The sequence below is a fragment of the Lynx canadensis genome, chromosome D1 (assembly GCF_007474595.2).
Source record: "Lynx canadensis isolate LIC74 chromosome D1, mLynCan4.pri.v2, whole genome shotgun sequence".
Taxonomy (NCBI): Eukaryota; Metazoa; Chordata; class Mammalia; order Carnivora; family Felidae; genus Lynx; species Lynx canadensis.
This window is the reverse complement of record NC_044312.2, coordinates 37,573,646-37,588,870: the sequence shown is the minus strand read 5'-3', so window position 1 is coordinate 37,588,870 and position 15,225 is coordinate 37,573,646. Positions and strand designations below refer to the sequence as shown.

The following is a 15,225-nucleotide window of genomic DNA, read 5'->3' as shown; positions in this document are numbered from 1 at the left end:
CTTTTGAGAAAACGTGTGGACAAATATTTTTAAAGAAGGAGGGACCTCGGAAAGAAAATGAAGCTCTGTGATATTTTATGTGAAAAACAAAATGTGCATGTTGTCCTAAACATGCATGATCTTGAAATACCTTAAATGCCCAATGCTAAGTGTTTTTCTTTAAGCATGAGAGGACACTTGGGTTTTCTCTTCCCAAGAATTTTTTTTTTTTCTTATTCCAGGTCCCTTCTGTTAGAAACCTTGTTAAGCTTTCTCTAAGGTACATGATCTGGAAATGCTTTTGGTTTATTCTCTGCAAGAAATTTAATGTTCTTCCCCACATATACTATTATTATATATAATATATATAATACATGCATAGTGATTTTTCTACACCTGGCACACAATTCTGTAAAAAATGTGGTGTCCCAAAAGGTTTTTCAACTCCATGAGAGCGTTGGCAACACTTAAATGCACCAGTGAAAGCACGTAAGAATTTCAGGTCATCATGGAAAATGAAGATGGGACTTACTGGCTAAGTGGTGGCTTCTCCCTAAGGCAAACTGAAAAGCACAGAGGAGGACAGGGAGGAAAGCACTGGGAGAGAAGCTGAAGCAAAGTAAAAGATAAAAAGCTGAGGAGAGTAAAATGAGAGAAAAGACTACAGAAGGGTCAAGATGTGGGGGGCAGGCAGAGAGATCCACTGGGTGGTGTGGCTGTGATGGGAAGATAATCCTCAGAAGGGAAACCAGTCTTGATGTCACTCTCCAGACTGGGACACCTCTGCAGAATATGACGTGTCCTAACAAGTTCCTGTTTGTTGTTCTCTTTTTCTTTCCCTTTGCTCATAAGTTTATTCGCTAAGCTCTCATCTTTTTTATTTTCCTCTTTTACAAATTCCCCTATGATATAAATAACCCAGGCAACAGATCTCAAGGCAGGCTTTTTTTTTTTTTTTTAAGATTAAATATACTGTTGATCTGAGTTGCCTGAAAATCTGCTATATGTTTTCTCTTATACGTTCACGTAACTACACTTGTTTTAGAAGACTGCAATCATAATAGCATTCTTTCCAAGTACCATAAACAATTCTAAAAGCTCTGTGAGCAGACCAGAGCTTCTGAGCTGCCAGCAGATCTTCAGGAATCCAGTGCACTCTTCAAAACCCCCACTTTATCCCTGATATCAAACTTAGTGATCAGCAGGATTTGGGGGAATCAAAATCAGTGCCGTGGCCTGAAACCTCTGCATTCCCCTTGATCTTCAGTTACAGTGCTCACTGCTCAGCCCATGTCCTCAAGAAGAGGATGTGGGTGGTATTAGAACTGGCAGCCGAGATCCTTTCCTCAGATTGGCACCAGGTGTTTCTTCACTCTCGGGTCACAAGAACTGTTCTAAAGAATAGGAAGCAGACAAGCAGAGGTGAGTCCTACACTTCGTCAAAGAAAATACAGGGACTTAATATATATGTAAGGGATACCATATATATAAAAGTGAAAGGACAGAGGTCCTTCATTACAGGACAGTATTATCGCTGATTTCAATTTATCTGATGCGCTGAAGGAATGCTTAGATCATCAGGGCACCTGTTCAGGGTTGGACAATGATAAGCATGAAAGGAATGGGTGGAAGAAGAGAAAATACAAAGACGGGGGGAAAGGAGAGATTCTCTTTTAAATTTCACTGTCTTCTAATCATTTGCATCATTTTGCTGATCATAATTAGGCTCCAGAATCTATGAATGAAATGATTCTTCTATATTCACCTTACCTCCTTAATCCAGCCACTTTCTTTTGACTGATTGAAAATTCTTTCCACTGTTTCTTTAACCTGTTCATCCTCAACTTCTTCTGTCTTTGCAATGGAGCAGCATTCCTGGTACAGCTTGAACTTAAAATGTTTCAGTTTGTGATAAATTCTGGTACGATCAGCACAAATTCTGCCAACAGTAAACACCTAAATCAAGGAATAAACATTATTACCTGACATATGAAGTCAGACATATAGTAATGATTACACAGCCTTTCTAGTTTTGAGATTTTTCTTTAACAGCAAAATTTAATAATGCATTATTAATTTTCAAAATGTTTGTACAATGATTCACTCACCTTCTCTTATACAACTTAGTTAAGAAAAACTGAACACCTGCTATGTTTCTTCAAGTATTGGGCTAAGCACCAGACATGCATTTGATTACAAAACGATGTGTCAAATGCTGTGCAAGAGATGCTACCGAGGTACAAAGGAGGGACAATTAACCCAATCCAGAGAGGAGAGGGGTCCTCGAGTAGGTGATGCTTGAACTAAGTCTTTAAAAACCAGAGCTAGACAAGTTTGAGGAGAAAAATAGCTTGTTAAGGCAGAAGAACAGGCACACCCAAAAGCAAGAAAATAGACCCCACGGACACAGTTACTGAATTAGAAATACCTGGATTAGACTAATGTTCTAGTTTAAAAGCAACATGCAAAACTGAAACAAACTCTCAAACCAATTGGCGGTTTTTCACTAAATAATTTGCTCCAAAGCATTTTGTAAAGTAAAAACTTTGTGTTTAGTCCTATTTCGTTCCTTAATTAGTGACTCTGATGTGATTGTAACACATTAATGTTTTACTGTTAGCAAAATATAAGAATTTTAACTTCTATGTGTATATGGACTTCCAGGATTCTGTGATTAAGAATACTCTTCTTGTGAATCAACCAACCAGAGCATTTCCCGTTCAGAACGTTTGGAATATGTACCGTTATACACACTGAAAAATAAAATAGGAAAACTACAAAATAACATTATAACTAAAAACATTATTACATGATCTATCTCATTCTCATGAAGCAACCAGAGGACAGAGACAAATTCCCTGTTAAGTTATGTATTTGTCTCTGTGCCTAAATTCACTAATGGGTTGTGTTTTCATGAGTTTAGTACAAGTGGCATAGTTACAATATTGATCTATGTAACTTGTATTCCATCTAACAAAGAATTGTAGTGTTTTCCTGAAGCCACCCTGTAAGGGATCATACAGGTGGTTAGTTAAATAAATAACCTGAGTATACTGGCAAAAAATAGTAATAAAATAAAGAATAGTTTGTCAAAACTGAATAAAAGTTAAATATGATCAGCAACGGGTTTGATGCATATCTTGTGAAAATGGTATTTGGGACATCTTACAGTCTTCCTTAAAATCCTCAAAAATTCAAGAAAACCATGTTAAGATTTCTGTTCGAGTTCCATGAAAACCTTTCTGGTTTTTGGATTATTAGAAATAATCACAAGGGCACCTGGGTGGCTCAGGCAGTTAAGCATCTGACTCTTGATTCCAGTTCATCATGATCTCACGGTTTGTGAGTTTGAGCCCTGTGCTGGTGGCACGGAGCCTACGGATCCCTGGTGGCACGGGATCCTCTCTCTCCCCTCTCTCTTTCTGCCTCTCCACTACTCATGGTCTTTCTCTCTCTCTCAAAATAACTTTAAAAAAAATAAACAATCACATATGGTTTGTTCATTGCTTGCCTACTCTCAGTAACCTTCTCATCTCAACATTATCATCAAACAAGTCATATCAACTATCACAATTCCCTGGCCAATATGTCCTTTTATACTTTGAGTAAAAAAGATACCACAATAGTTTCAGTGGCCACTACAGGTGCCCTATGTCTCTCCATTTCTGTTATCAAAGTAGATTATGTGGGTGAAGTCTCCTATGGCCATTCTGGATAAAATACAGTAGAAAAATAATATAATTTTTTAAAAACTTTCCAGCATACTGTATTTTATATTTCCATAAAACTGAGGAATTTATCTGCATAAAAATTTTAAGTTAGGGCAAGAGGGAAGGAGGAGGTATTTAAACACCCTTATTTAAAAATCTTTTACCTGTATGAAACAAAAATATCCACTGAAAATATTTAACATTATAGTTTACTTCTTTCCATTTCAAATTCCTACCTTCTTGGCAGCTACTTACACTTATGTAGATCAATAACCCAAAATTACCTTTAGAATATTCTCACACTATGTGATCATAAAATGTGATCACATTTTCTGTGGAAGAGTCTAAACCATTGTTAGTAGGAGTTCACAGGAAAGAGTAAATGTATGTAATAGCTGTAAGAATGCAAGTAGACCTCTCCCTTCGCCCCGCCTGTTTTTAGTGTATTGTCACAGCCTATTATACCTTATGAATTTGTGTACATTGTACACAGTTTACACTGGCGGATTCCATTTATATAAAGTACTAAGATAAAACTCTGCTGTAAGAACAGTGACCTTAAATGTTGAGAAACATATTTAGAGATTACTTTTAACTATCTAATTGCATTTCTGGATATTAAGGACACTATTCTAACAAGATAGACAATACTAAAAAAAATTGCCAGAGATAGAGAAATAAGTTCTGTGATGATTGTTCTCAACGAAGACAAGCAAAATGACATGTAAATGGTTACTAATCCACTGTTCAGGGTTAGTTAGCATGGTTCTATAAACTGACGTATCTGAAAATAACTGATTCACCTCAGTTATCAATGTGAATTAAGGGATCCTATGTATCCAAAGATACAATTTGAAACAGAGCTAAAACCTGTCACCAAATTTTCCTAAAACAGCAGATGGTGAATTGTAAGGCAGTAGAAAGAATCTGATTTGTAATGTATTAGATACAGCATGTAGAAGTGTAAACACACTGGTTAACAAACTAAGGCAAGGATACAATGAAACATGCATTATGCACATTTGTAATATCCAGCTAATTATAGGGAGCTTTTTGAGGTATTTCTCTCGGCCCTCCTTAATATACAGAGGAGCCAGGTCCTTATGGAAGTGAAAGTATGAAGAGGAAAGAAAAAAGATCCTCAAGAAAAGAGGAAGAACGGGAAGAAGTTTCTCTTTTGTTTCTAGGTCTCTAGAAACAATTACTGCAATAGACTGAGCCAAAGGATTCTATTTCCTTTTGGTCCGTTTTTTTCATGGACATATTACACATTGACACTTATTTCAAAATTCCTACCTCTCCCTTTGGATCTTGAGTATCTTCAGGAGTCTGGACAGATTCTGGGCAAACTCAAATGAATTCAAGATTACAGTCGGTCCTCCCAAGTGCCTCTCAGATTTCGCCCTTTTTCTTCACGTGATTTCCTTTTCATCTATACCCCCAGACTTCACCACAATTTGGTGGGCCAAGGCCTTTTGTCTCAGTACCCTATCCAAGACTACTGTAACTAAAATTACTCTTTCCCACCAATTCCACTTTCCATCAAAACATCCTGTCTTTCAAAGAAGCTAATCTTAGGTAAGTAAGGAGAAAAGTTTTATTATTAAACATATTCATTAAATGCATCCTTCATTATTGGCACCTTAAAAGAGGACCCTAGTTAACCCCAAGCAGTCTCAATTTTATATAACTATGGGCAAAAACACAAAATGGAGAATTGGTTTTCAAAATAATTTAAGGGTGGGTCTGGGGATGGCATAGTCTCTTTAATGCCTTAGATGAAAAACAAGTTTATTATTTTCTTCCTTCCTATCCCTTTCCTTTCCCTTTCCTTTCCATATACATGCATTGCTGCTGTAGTTCAGTAGAATATAAAATAGATTTTAATAGGTGCTTCTTCCATTTAAAGAAAAAAATTACTGAAAATTTTAGTATTAAAGAATTTTAATTATGGGGGTGTCTGAGTGGTTCGGTCGGTTAAACATCCAACTTTGGCTCAGGTCATGATCTCATGGTCTGTGAATTCAACCTGGAGCCTGCTTGGGATTCTGTGTCTCCCTTTCTCTCTGCCCCTCCCCCACTCGTGTTCTGTCTCTCTTTCTCAAAAATAAACATTAAAAAAAGAATTTTAATTACATTATCTTAAATTATACAATAACTATTTTAATGTTTGCATACAGCTAAACAGACAAGTGTATACATATTTTTACATAGCTTCAAGGACAGTAATGTACACTGCTCACTATTTCACTTTCACCTAGCACGATTTCACAACCTTCATAAATATTATTTTAGTGCTTGTATCATATTCTGTCACAAAATGGTATGATATACATAACTTATTAAATTACTACTCTAATATTTGATTTGAATTATATCCAAATTTGTTTTGTATTATAACTAATGCTTCAGTGAACTTCATGATTGTGTCCTCTGCTTTTATACTGGATGACTCTGCTTAGCATAAACATGTGGGCACTGAATATGTATAGTGTTATAACTCTGGCTATAGGTAGCTATCCAGTGTTCTAAAAACATAGATCACATCCTTGCTCTTTGTAGGAATCTTATTGTCCATGAAACTGCCAGTTTCAATGTAACCATGACAGAACTGTATTTTATCATCTGATTTAAAAATACTTTGCTACTTTGAGAGCTATCAACTGGCATCTTAAGATAGGTTTTACTGTATGCCTTTAGATGGAGAATAATCATGTTCTAATTGTTAACTTTGATGTTTCTTCCATTGTGTGACTGGTGTATTAATTTTCTTTGTTTTTATTTTATGAGATCTCTCTTACTTTTTAGATATTTGAATAACTATTTTATACAGAATCTTTACTCTTTCACAGGAATATCAGAACTCCAGAAATGGTTTTCTAACTTACTTTCCTTCCTAGAATTAGCTGTAGACAGGGAAGACAGTGAAAGTACAGCACTAGTTTTGATCTATACAACAGAACATGATCCTTAGAGTATCAAATCACTTTCATTAGGATTCTACATGTCTTACCTCATAAAAAGCCACAGATCAGTTTTTAAACAATGAGATTTGCATATTGACTGTGTTGAGAAAAGAAATGTTTTTATAGTAACCTGCCAAATGATACGTTAAAGACTAAATCTGAATTCATTATCCCCATACAAACTTTCTAAGTGATTCTTGCAACCTGGATTATTTAGAGGGATCTGCTCAATTATCGCCAATAGTACTGAGGAATAATACTACCTAATGTAGTAGAAGAATTTAGATTAACAGTATATTTCTATCATAATAACTGACTGGCAGTACTTAGAGGCAACTCTAAGGGCCCCCCAAACACACACACCCTTCATAGATATACAGACTCACCAGAGGAAGCTCTCATCATTAATATTTTTGCATTTATGAACTTGTCATATAAGACATTTTTCACATTCAAAATTATACCTTCTTTCCTTATACTCTTTGCCTCTGTCCTAGTGCTTTCTCCATTTGTAAAAATAACAGGGTTATTTGTGTAAGCTTACGTATTGAAAATTTCTAAATACTGAAAACCAAAATGAGAGGGAAAAATACCTGTTTATCATGTGACATGAAATCGTCTGTTTCCATAGTCCTGGTGTTATACAACTTTCCTGATAAATGCACCGAGTATCTGCAGTGGCGATGTAATCCACAAGCTTGACAGCAACAATTTTCAGGATTCTTCAAATGGATACTTACATTAGAATAATTTTCTACCCGCTCCTGAAAACAATGAAAAAATGTAATGAAGCTTTACAAGACTGGAAAAAACAACAAAATAAAACATAAAAAGAACCTAACCAAATTAAAACCAATATTAGGAATCACAGTAAGTGGTTAGGATGTAAGAGCAAAACACACTGATATTTCTTATTTTGATGCAGAATATGGGGTATTTGACAAGATATTTTTAAATAAAAAAATAACTTATAATTTAGGCTATTAAATGAAAAGAAACCAGACTAGGAAAAAAAATTAGTTTCATATCCTTCCCATTTGTGCATTACTATTAAGTAGTATTCTTCGCAGACACTAATTTACTTTTCTCCTCTCATCTCTAGTTAGGTATGAGGTATTATAGTTAAAAATAGAAAAGACTGAGCAGCAAAAATTCAGGATACTACAATAAAAAGATGAATTCATTTAGGTTAGTTGAAAATTGAGAAAAACCAGATCACAGTCTCCATTGTGTAAATTATAGCATATTTCCCACAAAATATTCCAGAAATAATTTAATTTCTTCTTTTTTTAATGTTTATTTATTTTTGAGAGAGAGAGACAGACAGACAGAGCATGAGCAGGGGAGGGGCAGAGTGTGAGGGAGACACAGAATCTGAAGCAGGCTCCAGGCTCTGAGCTGTCAGCAGAGAGTCCAACAAGGGGCTCGAACCCACAAACTGTGAGATCATGACCTGAGCTGAAGTCGGACGCTTAACTGACTGAGCCACCCAGGTATCCCCGGAAATAACTTAATCCTCCTAATGGCTACTTACTAAATAAAGTACTATGAAAATAAACAAGTTGGTCATAAAACTGCTAGGTGGCCAGTATTGATATAGACAGTCTAATAGCTGAATTAGCAATGAGTTAACAAACTGAGGAAATATTTGGCATTTGTAAACTTGTGGTTGCATATTTTTGCCCACACTCTATGCCTGTGTTAGATACTGCTGTTATAATTAGTAGTGTAGATTAGGTTTTACCATAATGTTTGAACTACATACAGTGAACGTATTAGCAGGGTTACTAACCTATATTCGTATTCTCTACCAGCTTGAGAGTAAATATCCAGTATAGTAATAGTTTCCTTTCTAACACTGTATGATTCACAACAACATTGCATTTTCTTTACTTTTAATATTTCTCATATTTCATGGCCCTTTGTGTGACATGTGTCACTTACAGGCTGACATTCTGAGGGAACAGGTGGCTAACCACCTCCCCTTCTTGCTTCTCTGGTCCTTATGGAAGCACATTTGAGATGAAAGCTCTAGCAGCTTGGCTCTGTGAGTGACTACAATATGTAGGAACACTCCTGCTGGTTTACACAGGACATATAACTGAAAAATAAACTTTGCTGGGGTAAGCTATAAAGATTTTCATTGCTGGTATGTCCTATTATTTATTTTTTGCAGCATAACTTAGCTAATTTTGACCAAGACCATACTGAATCATCTATGTCTCTACATTTTTAAGTTAATATTTTCTTATATCTTAGAGTTATTATTTCAACATTGGGTTATCCAAATTCAGCATAACATACCACAGTATAGTAAAGCATAATATAGCATAGTGGTATGGGCTTTCAAGTCAGAGAAATATTAGAAAGCTATGATTTCTAGGTTTGAACACTGGCCTAGCTAATAACTAGCTCTATAGCCTTGTGTTACTCAATTTTTCTGAGTCACGGCTTTCTCTTCTTTAAAATGGAGGAAATAATAGTGCCTTCCTCATGGGGTTGCTCTGAAGATCAAATAAGATACTTTACACTGCATGCAAATTACTTGGCCAAGTTAAATGATCAATAAATATATGCTATTTTTCTATTAAAGAAAACAATATTTTTACCATGTTCTAAGAACTATGCTATGTATTTTACCTTCCAAGTAAGTAAATATTCCTTTTACTTTTTAAAGTAGGTAAATGTTTTCTGTATCTGAGGAAAAGACTAGAATTTAGAGAGATTAAAAACTCACCCAAAGTAAAAAATATATATATGGTGTCCCTAAACTCAGTCATTCTCCAAACTGAAGTCTTCTCTTTCTGTAATCCCATAACTGTCCCTTAATAAACCATCTGTGGCTAATTTATCAGGTAATTCAAGATTGAACAGGCCTTGGATGAAGTCAAATCTCCTAACATAAATGAGGTAGAGTAGCTAATGATTTAAGTTCTAAAAGGACTGTTAGGAACTTGGATCTCTGTTATCTTGCCATTTTCCTAATAATTGGAAGATAGAATGTAAGAAGTAGGGAGATTAAAAAAAAAAAACGTAAAAATCATGTAAGATAGCCTCTACTATTAGAGATCATAAAATAGAAATCTATGGGATAACATGAAATGCAATAAATCTTATACATTAAAAGGATGCTCCCCCTAAATTGGTAGAATTACAAAATCTGAAGGTGGAGAAGGATTTCAAAGGCAACCTAGGCCATTGTTTCCCAAATTATGTTAAGGAAATCAATTCTTCTAGCACGTGATAGAAGGAGGTGATAAAAGGTAGCTCATGAAAAGGAGCCTCATAGTAAAACACAAATTTGGAAAGTATTACATTCTACATCACCCTCTTGAAGATTTATAGTATAAATCTACACATTAATTCTCCTTGAAAAGTCCTCCAGTTAAATTTAACTCTTTCTCTTAACAATGGAACTCTCTTTTCTGAAGAGAGAATTAACATCCTATGAGATAACCTCCTCATTTCAATAGATGGGCTAAGACCTGAGAAGTTCTAAAGTTATTCATCATTTAGAACTACTTAATTACTGGATACATATAATAAGTGTTACGATAATTAAAACAATAGTAGCCTTTAGATGGACTAAGACCTGAGATGTTCTAAAGTTATTCATCATTTAGAACTACTTAATTAGTGGATACATATAATAAGTGTTACAATAATTAAAACAATAGTAGCTTTTAGAAGAGGTGATAAGCTGATTATTCAACAAAAAATGCCAGTAATTTAGAAGATTATTCATTCTGACTGGATATTTAAATCCCGATAGGCCTCCCACTCCCATACCCCCAACCAGAGATTCAAAAACAAATAAAAAACTATATACCTTATATAGCTCTTTCCAACGACTTCTAGAAGCTAAACTCTCTAGACGAGGCTGAACAAAGCGGTTATCCAAATAATGAAGAGATGTCAACATATCTTGTGCATATGATTTTTGTCTGGTGCCATCTGTTCAAGGGAACAACAATAACAACAACAAAAAATAATCACTTAGCCCTTAGGAAATATCCATCTATCATCTATCTATCTATCTATCTATCTATCTATCTATCTATCTATCTAATTTTTAAGTCCCCCCACACCAATGAATTATCCAGCTTCAACTACCAATAGTACCAAGGTCGAGAAACGTTATTAGGAAATATTTAAATAACTGAATACTTAAGGATTTCGTCCCACAGTTTTAGAAGGTATTTTAAATTTAAAAAAGATTAATGAAGAAAAAAACCACAATTCCATCAGAATGTTAGGGAAAGGAAAGAACCACAGAGGCCTTCTAATTATTCCTTGACTACATCAGACTTACTCTTTTTTTATCTTAATCCCAGTAAAATTAACATACAATGTTTTATTAGTTTCAGATGTACATCATAGTGATTCAACAATGCTATACGTTACTTAGTGCTTACCATGATAAATGTACTCTTAATCCTCATTGCCTATTTTATCCATCCCCCACCCACCTCCGCTCTGATAACCACCAGTTTGTTCTCTATAGTTAAGAGAGTTTTTTGTTTGTCCCTTTTTTCTTTGTTCATTTGTTTTGTTTCTTAAATCCTACATATAAGTGAGAGCATATGGTCTTTGTCTTTCTCTAGCTGACTTATTTCACTTATCATTATACCCTCTAGATCCAACCATGTTGTTGCAAATGGCAAGATCTCATTCTTTTTTATGGCTATGTAATATTCCATTGGCTATATATATCACTTCTTTATCCATTCATCCATCACATCAAACTCACTTTACCTAAGGATCTTTGCACTGGGTGTTCTCTCAGCTAGATCTATGCATTATTTCCCCTTGACTTCATTCAGGTTTCTGCTTAAAAGTCACCTCTTGGGGTGCCTGGGTGGCTCAGTTGTTAAGCATCTGACTTCTGCTCAGGTCATGATCTCAATGGTTTGTGAGGTTGAGGAATACATCAGGTGAGCTTGAGCCCTGCTTTGAGTGAGCCCCACTTCTCTCTCTCTCCCCCCCCCCCATCTCTCTCTCTCCCTCTGCCCTTCCTGGGATTCTCTCTCTCTGCCCCTGGCTCACTTGCACCCTATCTCTCTCTCTCTCAAAAAAAAAAAAAAAAAATCACCTCTTGAGAGACCTTCTTTGACCAATCTAATAGATACTTTCCTTTATCACTTGATCTCCTTAACTTACTTAATTTTTTCTCAAGAACTAATCCCTAGTTGAAATTATGTTATATATTTGTTTACTCATTCATTGTCTGTCTCTCTCATTAGAGCAACATGAGGGCAGGAATCTTATATGTCATAGTCATTGCCATATCCCCAGCTCTCAAATAAATGTCTGCCCCTTAGGCACTCTATAAGTATTTGTTCAATAAACTGTGAATGAAATCTCACTTTGGCAATGAGGTAGATATTCAAAACAACATATTATAGTCTTTATTAACTGCCAGATTATGTGCTAGATGCAAGAGATAAGTGTATATCTAAGGCATGGTTCTTCCTGTACTCTTAGAAGGGATAAAGGCAAAAATACATTTTCAATACAGTAAGTATACACACATCAGTACCACCAGGGTAGCACAAATGAGGGAGTGAAAATGATTTTACACTCACCTGGAAAATCTAGGGTGGAAAGGGATTATATTTTAAGAGAGAACAGTATGAGCAAAGGCACAAAGCATAAAACAGTATATAACTTCTGGCGAAATTCAAGTTTAGAGAGGCTGAGACAACACATGGGTATTGAACTACTCTACTGTTTTGAGTCTATGCCTTATATCCTCACAGTTACTGTGAACTCTCTAAAGTCAGAGGAACATCACATATTTCTTTTCCACTTTCCACTATCACAAATAGACAGTAGCAAGTTTTTGAAGTGAATGGGCTTCTGGTGTAGTTAAGTTGATCCTAGGGAATAATTGGAGGGCCTTTAGAATAGGGTCTCTTGGTTTTGCTTAAATGTATGTATATATATGTTATATTATATTATATTATATTATATTATATTATATTAATTATATTGGTAGGGTTTTAGAAATTGGAAAAAGAAAAAAAGATACTAATTGTCCCACTCATATTAACTTACCATACAATGTTCCCAGAAAAGATTCATCTAAAGCATTGATCAGAAGAGCCTTCACAACTCTTTCAAAGTGAGTATAGTGGTCACTAAAAGAATCTGAAATTAATTTTAAATACATATTAGAACATAACAGATAAAACAATTCCCTGAATAAAATAGTTTCCTTTCTCTAAGAAATTAATACTATAAATAGGAGAAATCACTTAGTCATCCTAATTTTATAGCTGCCTCGCTCGGTGACTTTTTTAGTCACTGAGCAAACCTCCATTTTCCAGATTTACTGGCTTCTAATCCAAAATTTCAAGTTGTTATTTAAAATAATCTTCACTTTCCAAACTTATTAAGATAAAACTGTTCAGAAAATATTAAGAGATATGTTGTAAAAAAAAAGCCCCAAATCATCCCCTGTGCACCTAAGTTTAATTATCAACTTAATAATTAGAGTGAGAGAGCAAAAGAGAAAACTTCTACAGGTAGATTGTTCAATATGTACCTGCAACTCCTGACTTTCCTTCTTTCTAAAACATGTTACATATGAAATTGTTCAGGAAATTATTACCCTAGCCAGAACTCCAATGGCTATAAAAACTCGATTTCCCTTTCTCCGTCCCAGATTTAGGATTTTCCACATCAATTTAGAAAAGTTCTCTCTTCTCTTTCTCCTACCAAATATATAAGCCTACCTTCCCACTAACCCAATGTGCTCCATGGAATCATCTATTGTGATGGGCCAGGCTACAAGAGAAGGTCCCTGTATTTCCCAATACTTTAGGGTCCAGGTTTACTATGGCTGTAGAAATATTCTCTATCAAAGATAATCCCTTCCATGACCCAAATGGTCATCACAGAAAATTTGCCATGGGCACCTATAAAGAATATTAGGGTATTTTAGGAAAAGTGGAAGATGCCTGATTATAAATTTAAGCAAAATAAGACCTATATTAGCATTCATGACTGAATTTTGACATGCTTTCTGTTGAAATGAAATGAAAATAAGATTTAACATGGAGAAACTTTTAGCTTGTATTTTAGCTACTAAAACAGCTGTATAATCCTTTTTCTGGACTTCAGGAAAAATTTTTAGTATGCATTCTTTTTTAAGAAAACATGTTATGGGCGTCTGGGTGGCTCAGTCGGTCAAGCACCCGACTTTGGCTCACGTCATGATCTCACGGTTCTTGAGTTCGAGCCCCTCATTGGGCTCTGTGCTGACAGCTCAGAGCCTGGAGCCTGCTTCGGATTCCTGTCTCCCTCTCCCTCTGCCCTTTCCCACTTGTGCTCTGTCTCTCTCTCTCTCTCTCTCAAAAATAAATAAACATTAAAAAATTTTTAAAAAGGAAAACATGTTATTATGATACTAAAGTGGTCAAAATAAAGCAGTGATAAAATTAAACGACTATAGCAGATAATTTACACAAGGGCATGTAGACTTTAGAGGGCCTATGATCAATTATAAATTACAAAAGAACTGATCACAACCATTTATGAATTTTTTAAAAAAATCAGAAGATAATTGGAAAATGAAATAATACTTTAATAGCATTCAATTTTGTCTAGACTTTCATCAAACTCTGGATATAATATAGTGTTGGTACATAATTTAATTTGTGAGTGTTAAAATGCATTTAAACTCTATTTAGTACTTCCCAAAATCTATTAAAGGAAAAATGTTCTAGGTATATTAACAGACATGTTGAGGAAAGAAACATCAAATTCATCCCCTGTGCTCCCAAGTTGAGCTATCAAATTGAAATAGAATTTTTTTACCCCACTGAATTTATTAGTCTTCGAATGTACTAATGCCTAACATTACTCATTTGCTGTAGAGTTTGGGAACTGCTGTTTTATTTTAAAGAACCTGATGGCATTTCTTCAGAATTGGGAGTAAAAAGAAAGGGCAGAGGATCAGAGTCATCTCGAGAGTTTTTGCCTCACCACAAAATCTGTGTTCTACCAACTGACATCAGTATCTCCTTGAAAAGAGTCAGGAAGGCCTCAATTTGCTTGTGTTTGAGTGAATGGATGGGTGGTGGAGGAATTATGCTCCTGGCATCTCAGATTGGAAAAAAAAAAGATTTTATTGGGCAAATAAATGGCAGGCAGTGTTTTATGCACTTATATGCATTGCTTTACTTCTCAATACAAGTCTATGAGGTACTATCAATACCCTTGGCTTATTTTTAAAAGTTAAGGAAATAGATGCAAAGAGGATGAAAAATTTCCCTAAAATCACACAGCTAGTGAGGGTTGAAAGCAGCGCTGGAACCCAAGCAGTCTGACTCCAGATTTCATGCGACTATCCCCTAGGTAGATGTTCTGCGTGGTAGTCAGGTTTGATAATATTATTGTTCAGAACACGGAATTTTAGACTTGGATGGGAAATTGGAGGAAATAATTCAAATCTCTCATTTTAAAATTTTAAAAATGACACAATTATGAAATAATGTACCCGAGGTCACAAAACTAGATAGAGGAAGAATCAGGATTAGAGTTCAGACCTCCTCCAGAGTTGGTTT

At 35.2% G+C, this 15,225-nt stretch overlaps 1 protein-coding gene across 5 annotated transcripts in view; it reads right to left on the bottom strand.

The window, feature by feature from the left end:
• The window catches only part of CCDC82 (coiled-coil domain containing 82), a 33,936-nt gene that overhangs the window by 4,555 nt on the left and 14,156 nt on the right, over positions 1–15,225 (bottom strand). For 4 of the 5 annotated variants that reach the window (XM_030331613.1, XM_030331616.1, XM_030331614.2 and 1 more), the window contains exons 4-7: positions 12,713–12,805; positions 10,485–10,609; positions 7,249–7,419; positions 1,750–1,935 (exon numbers count right to left, since the gene is read on the bottom strand). In XM_030331613.1, the coding sequence (XP_030187473.1) occupies positions 1,750–1,935; positions 7,249–7,419; positions 10,485–10,609; positions 12,713–12,805 (575 nt within the window). Of the gene's footprint in view, positions 1–451; positions 1,374–1,749; positions 1,936–7,248; positions 7,420–10,484; positions 10,610–12,712; positions 12,806–15,225 lie in introns of those variants that run through there. The other variant, XM_030331617.1, reaches the window with a different exon arrangement.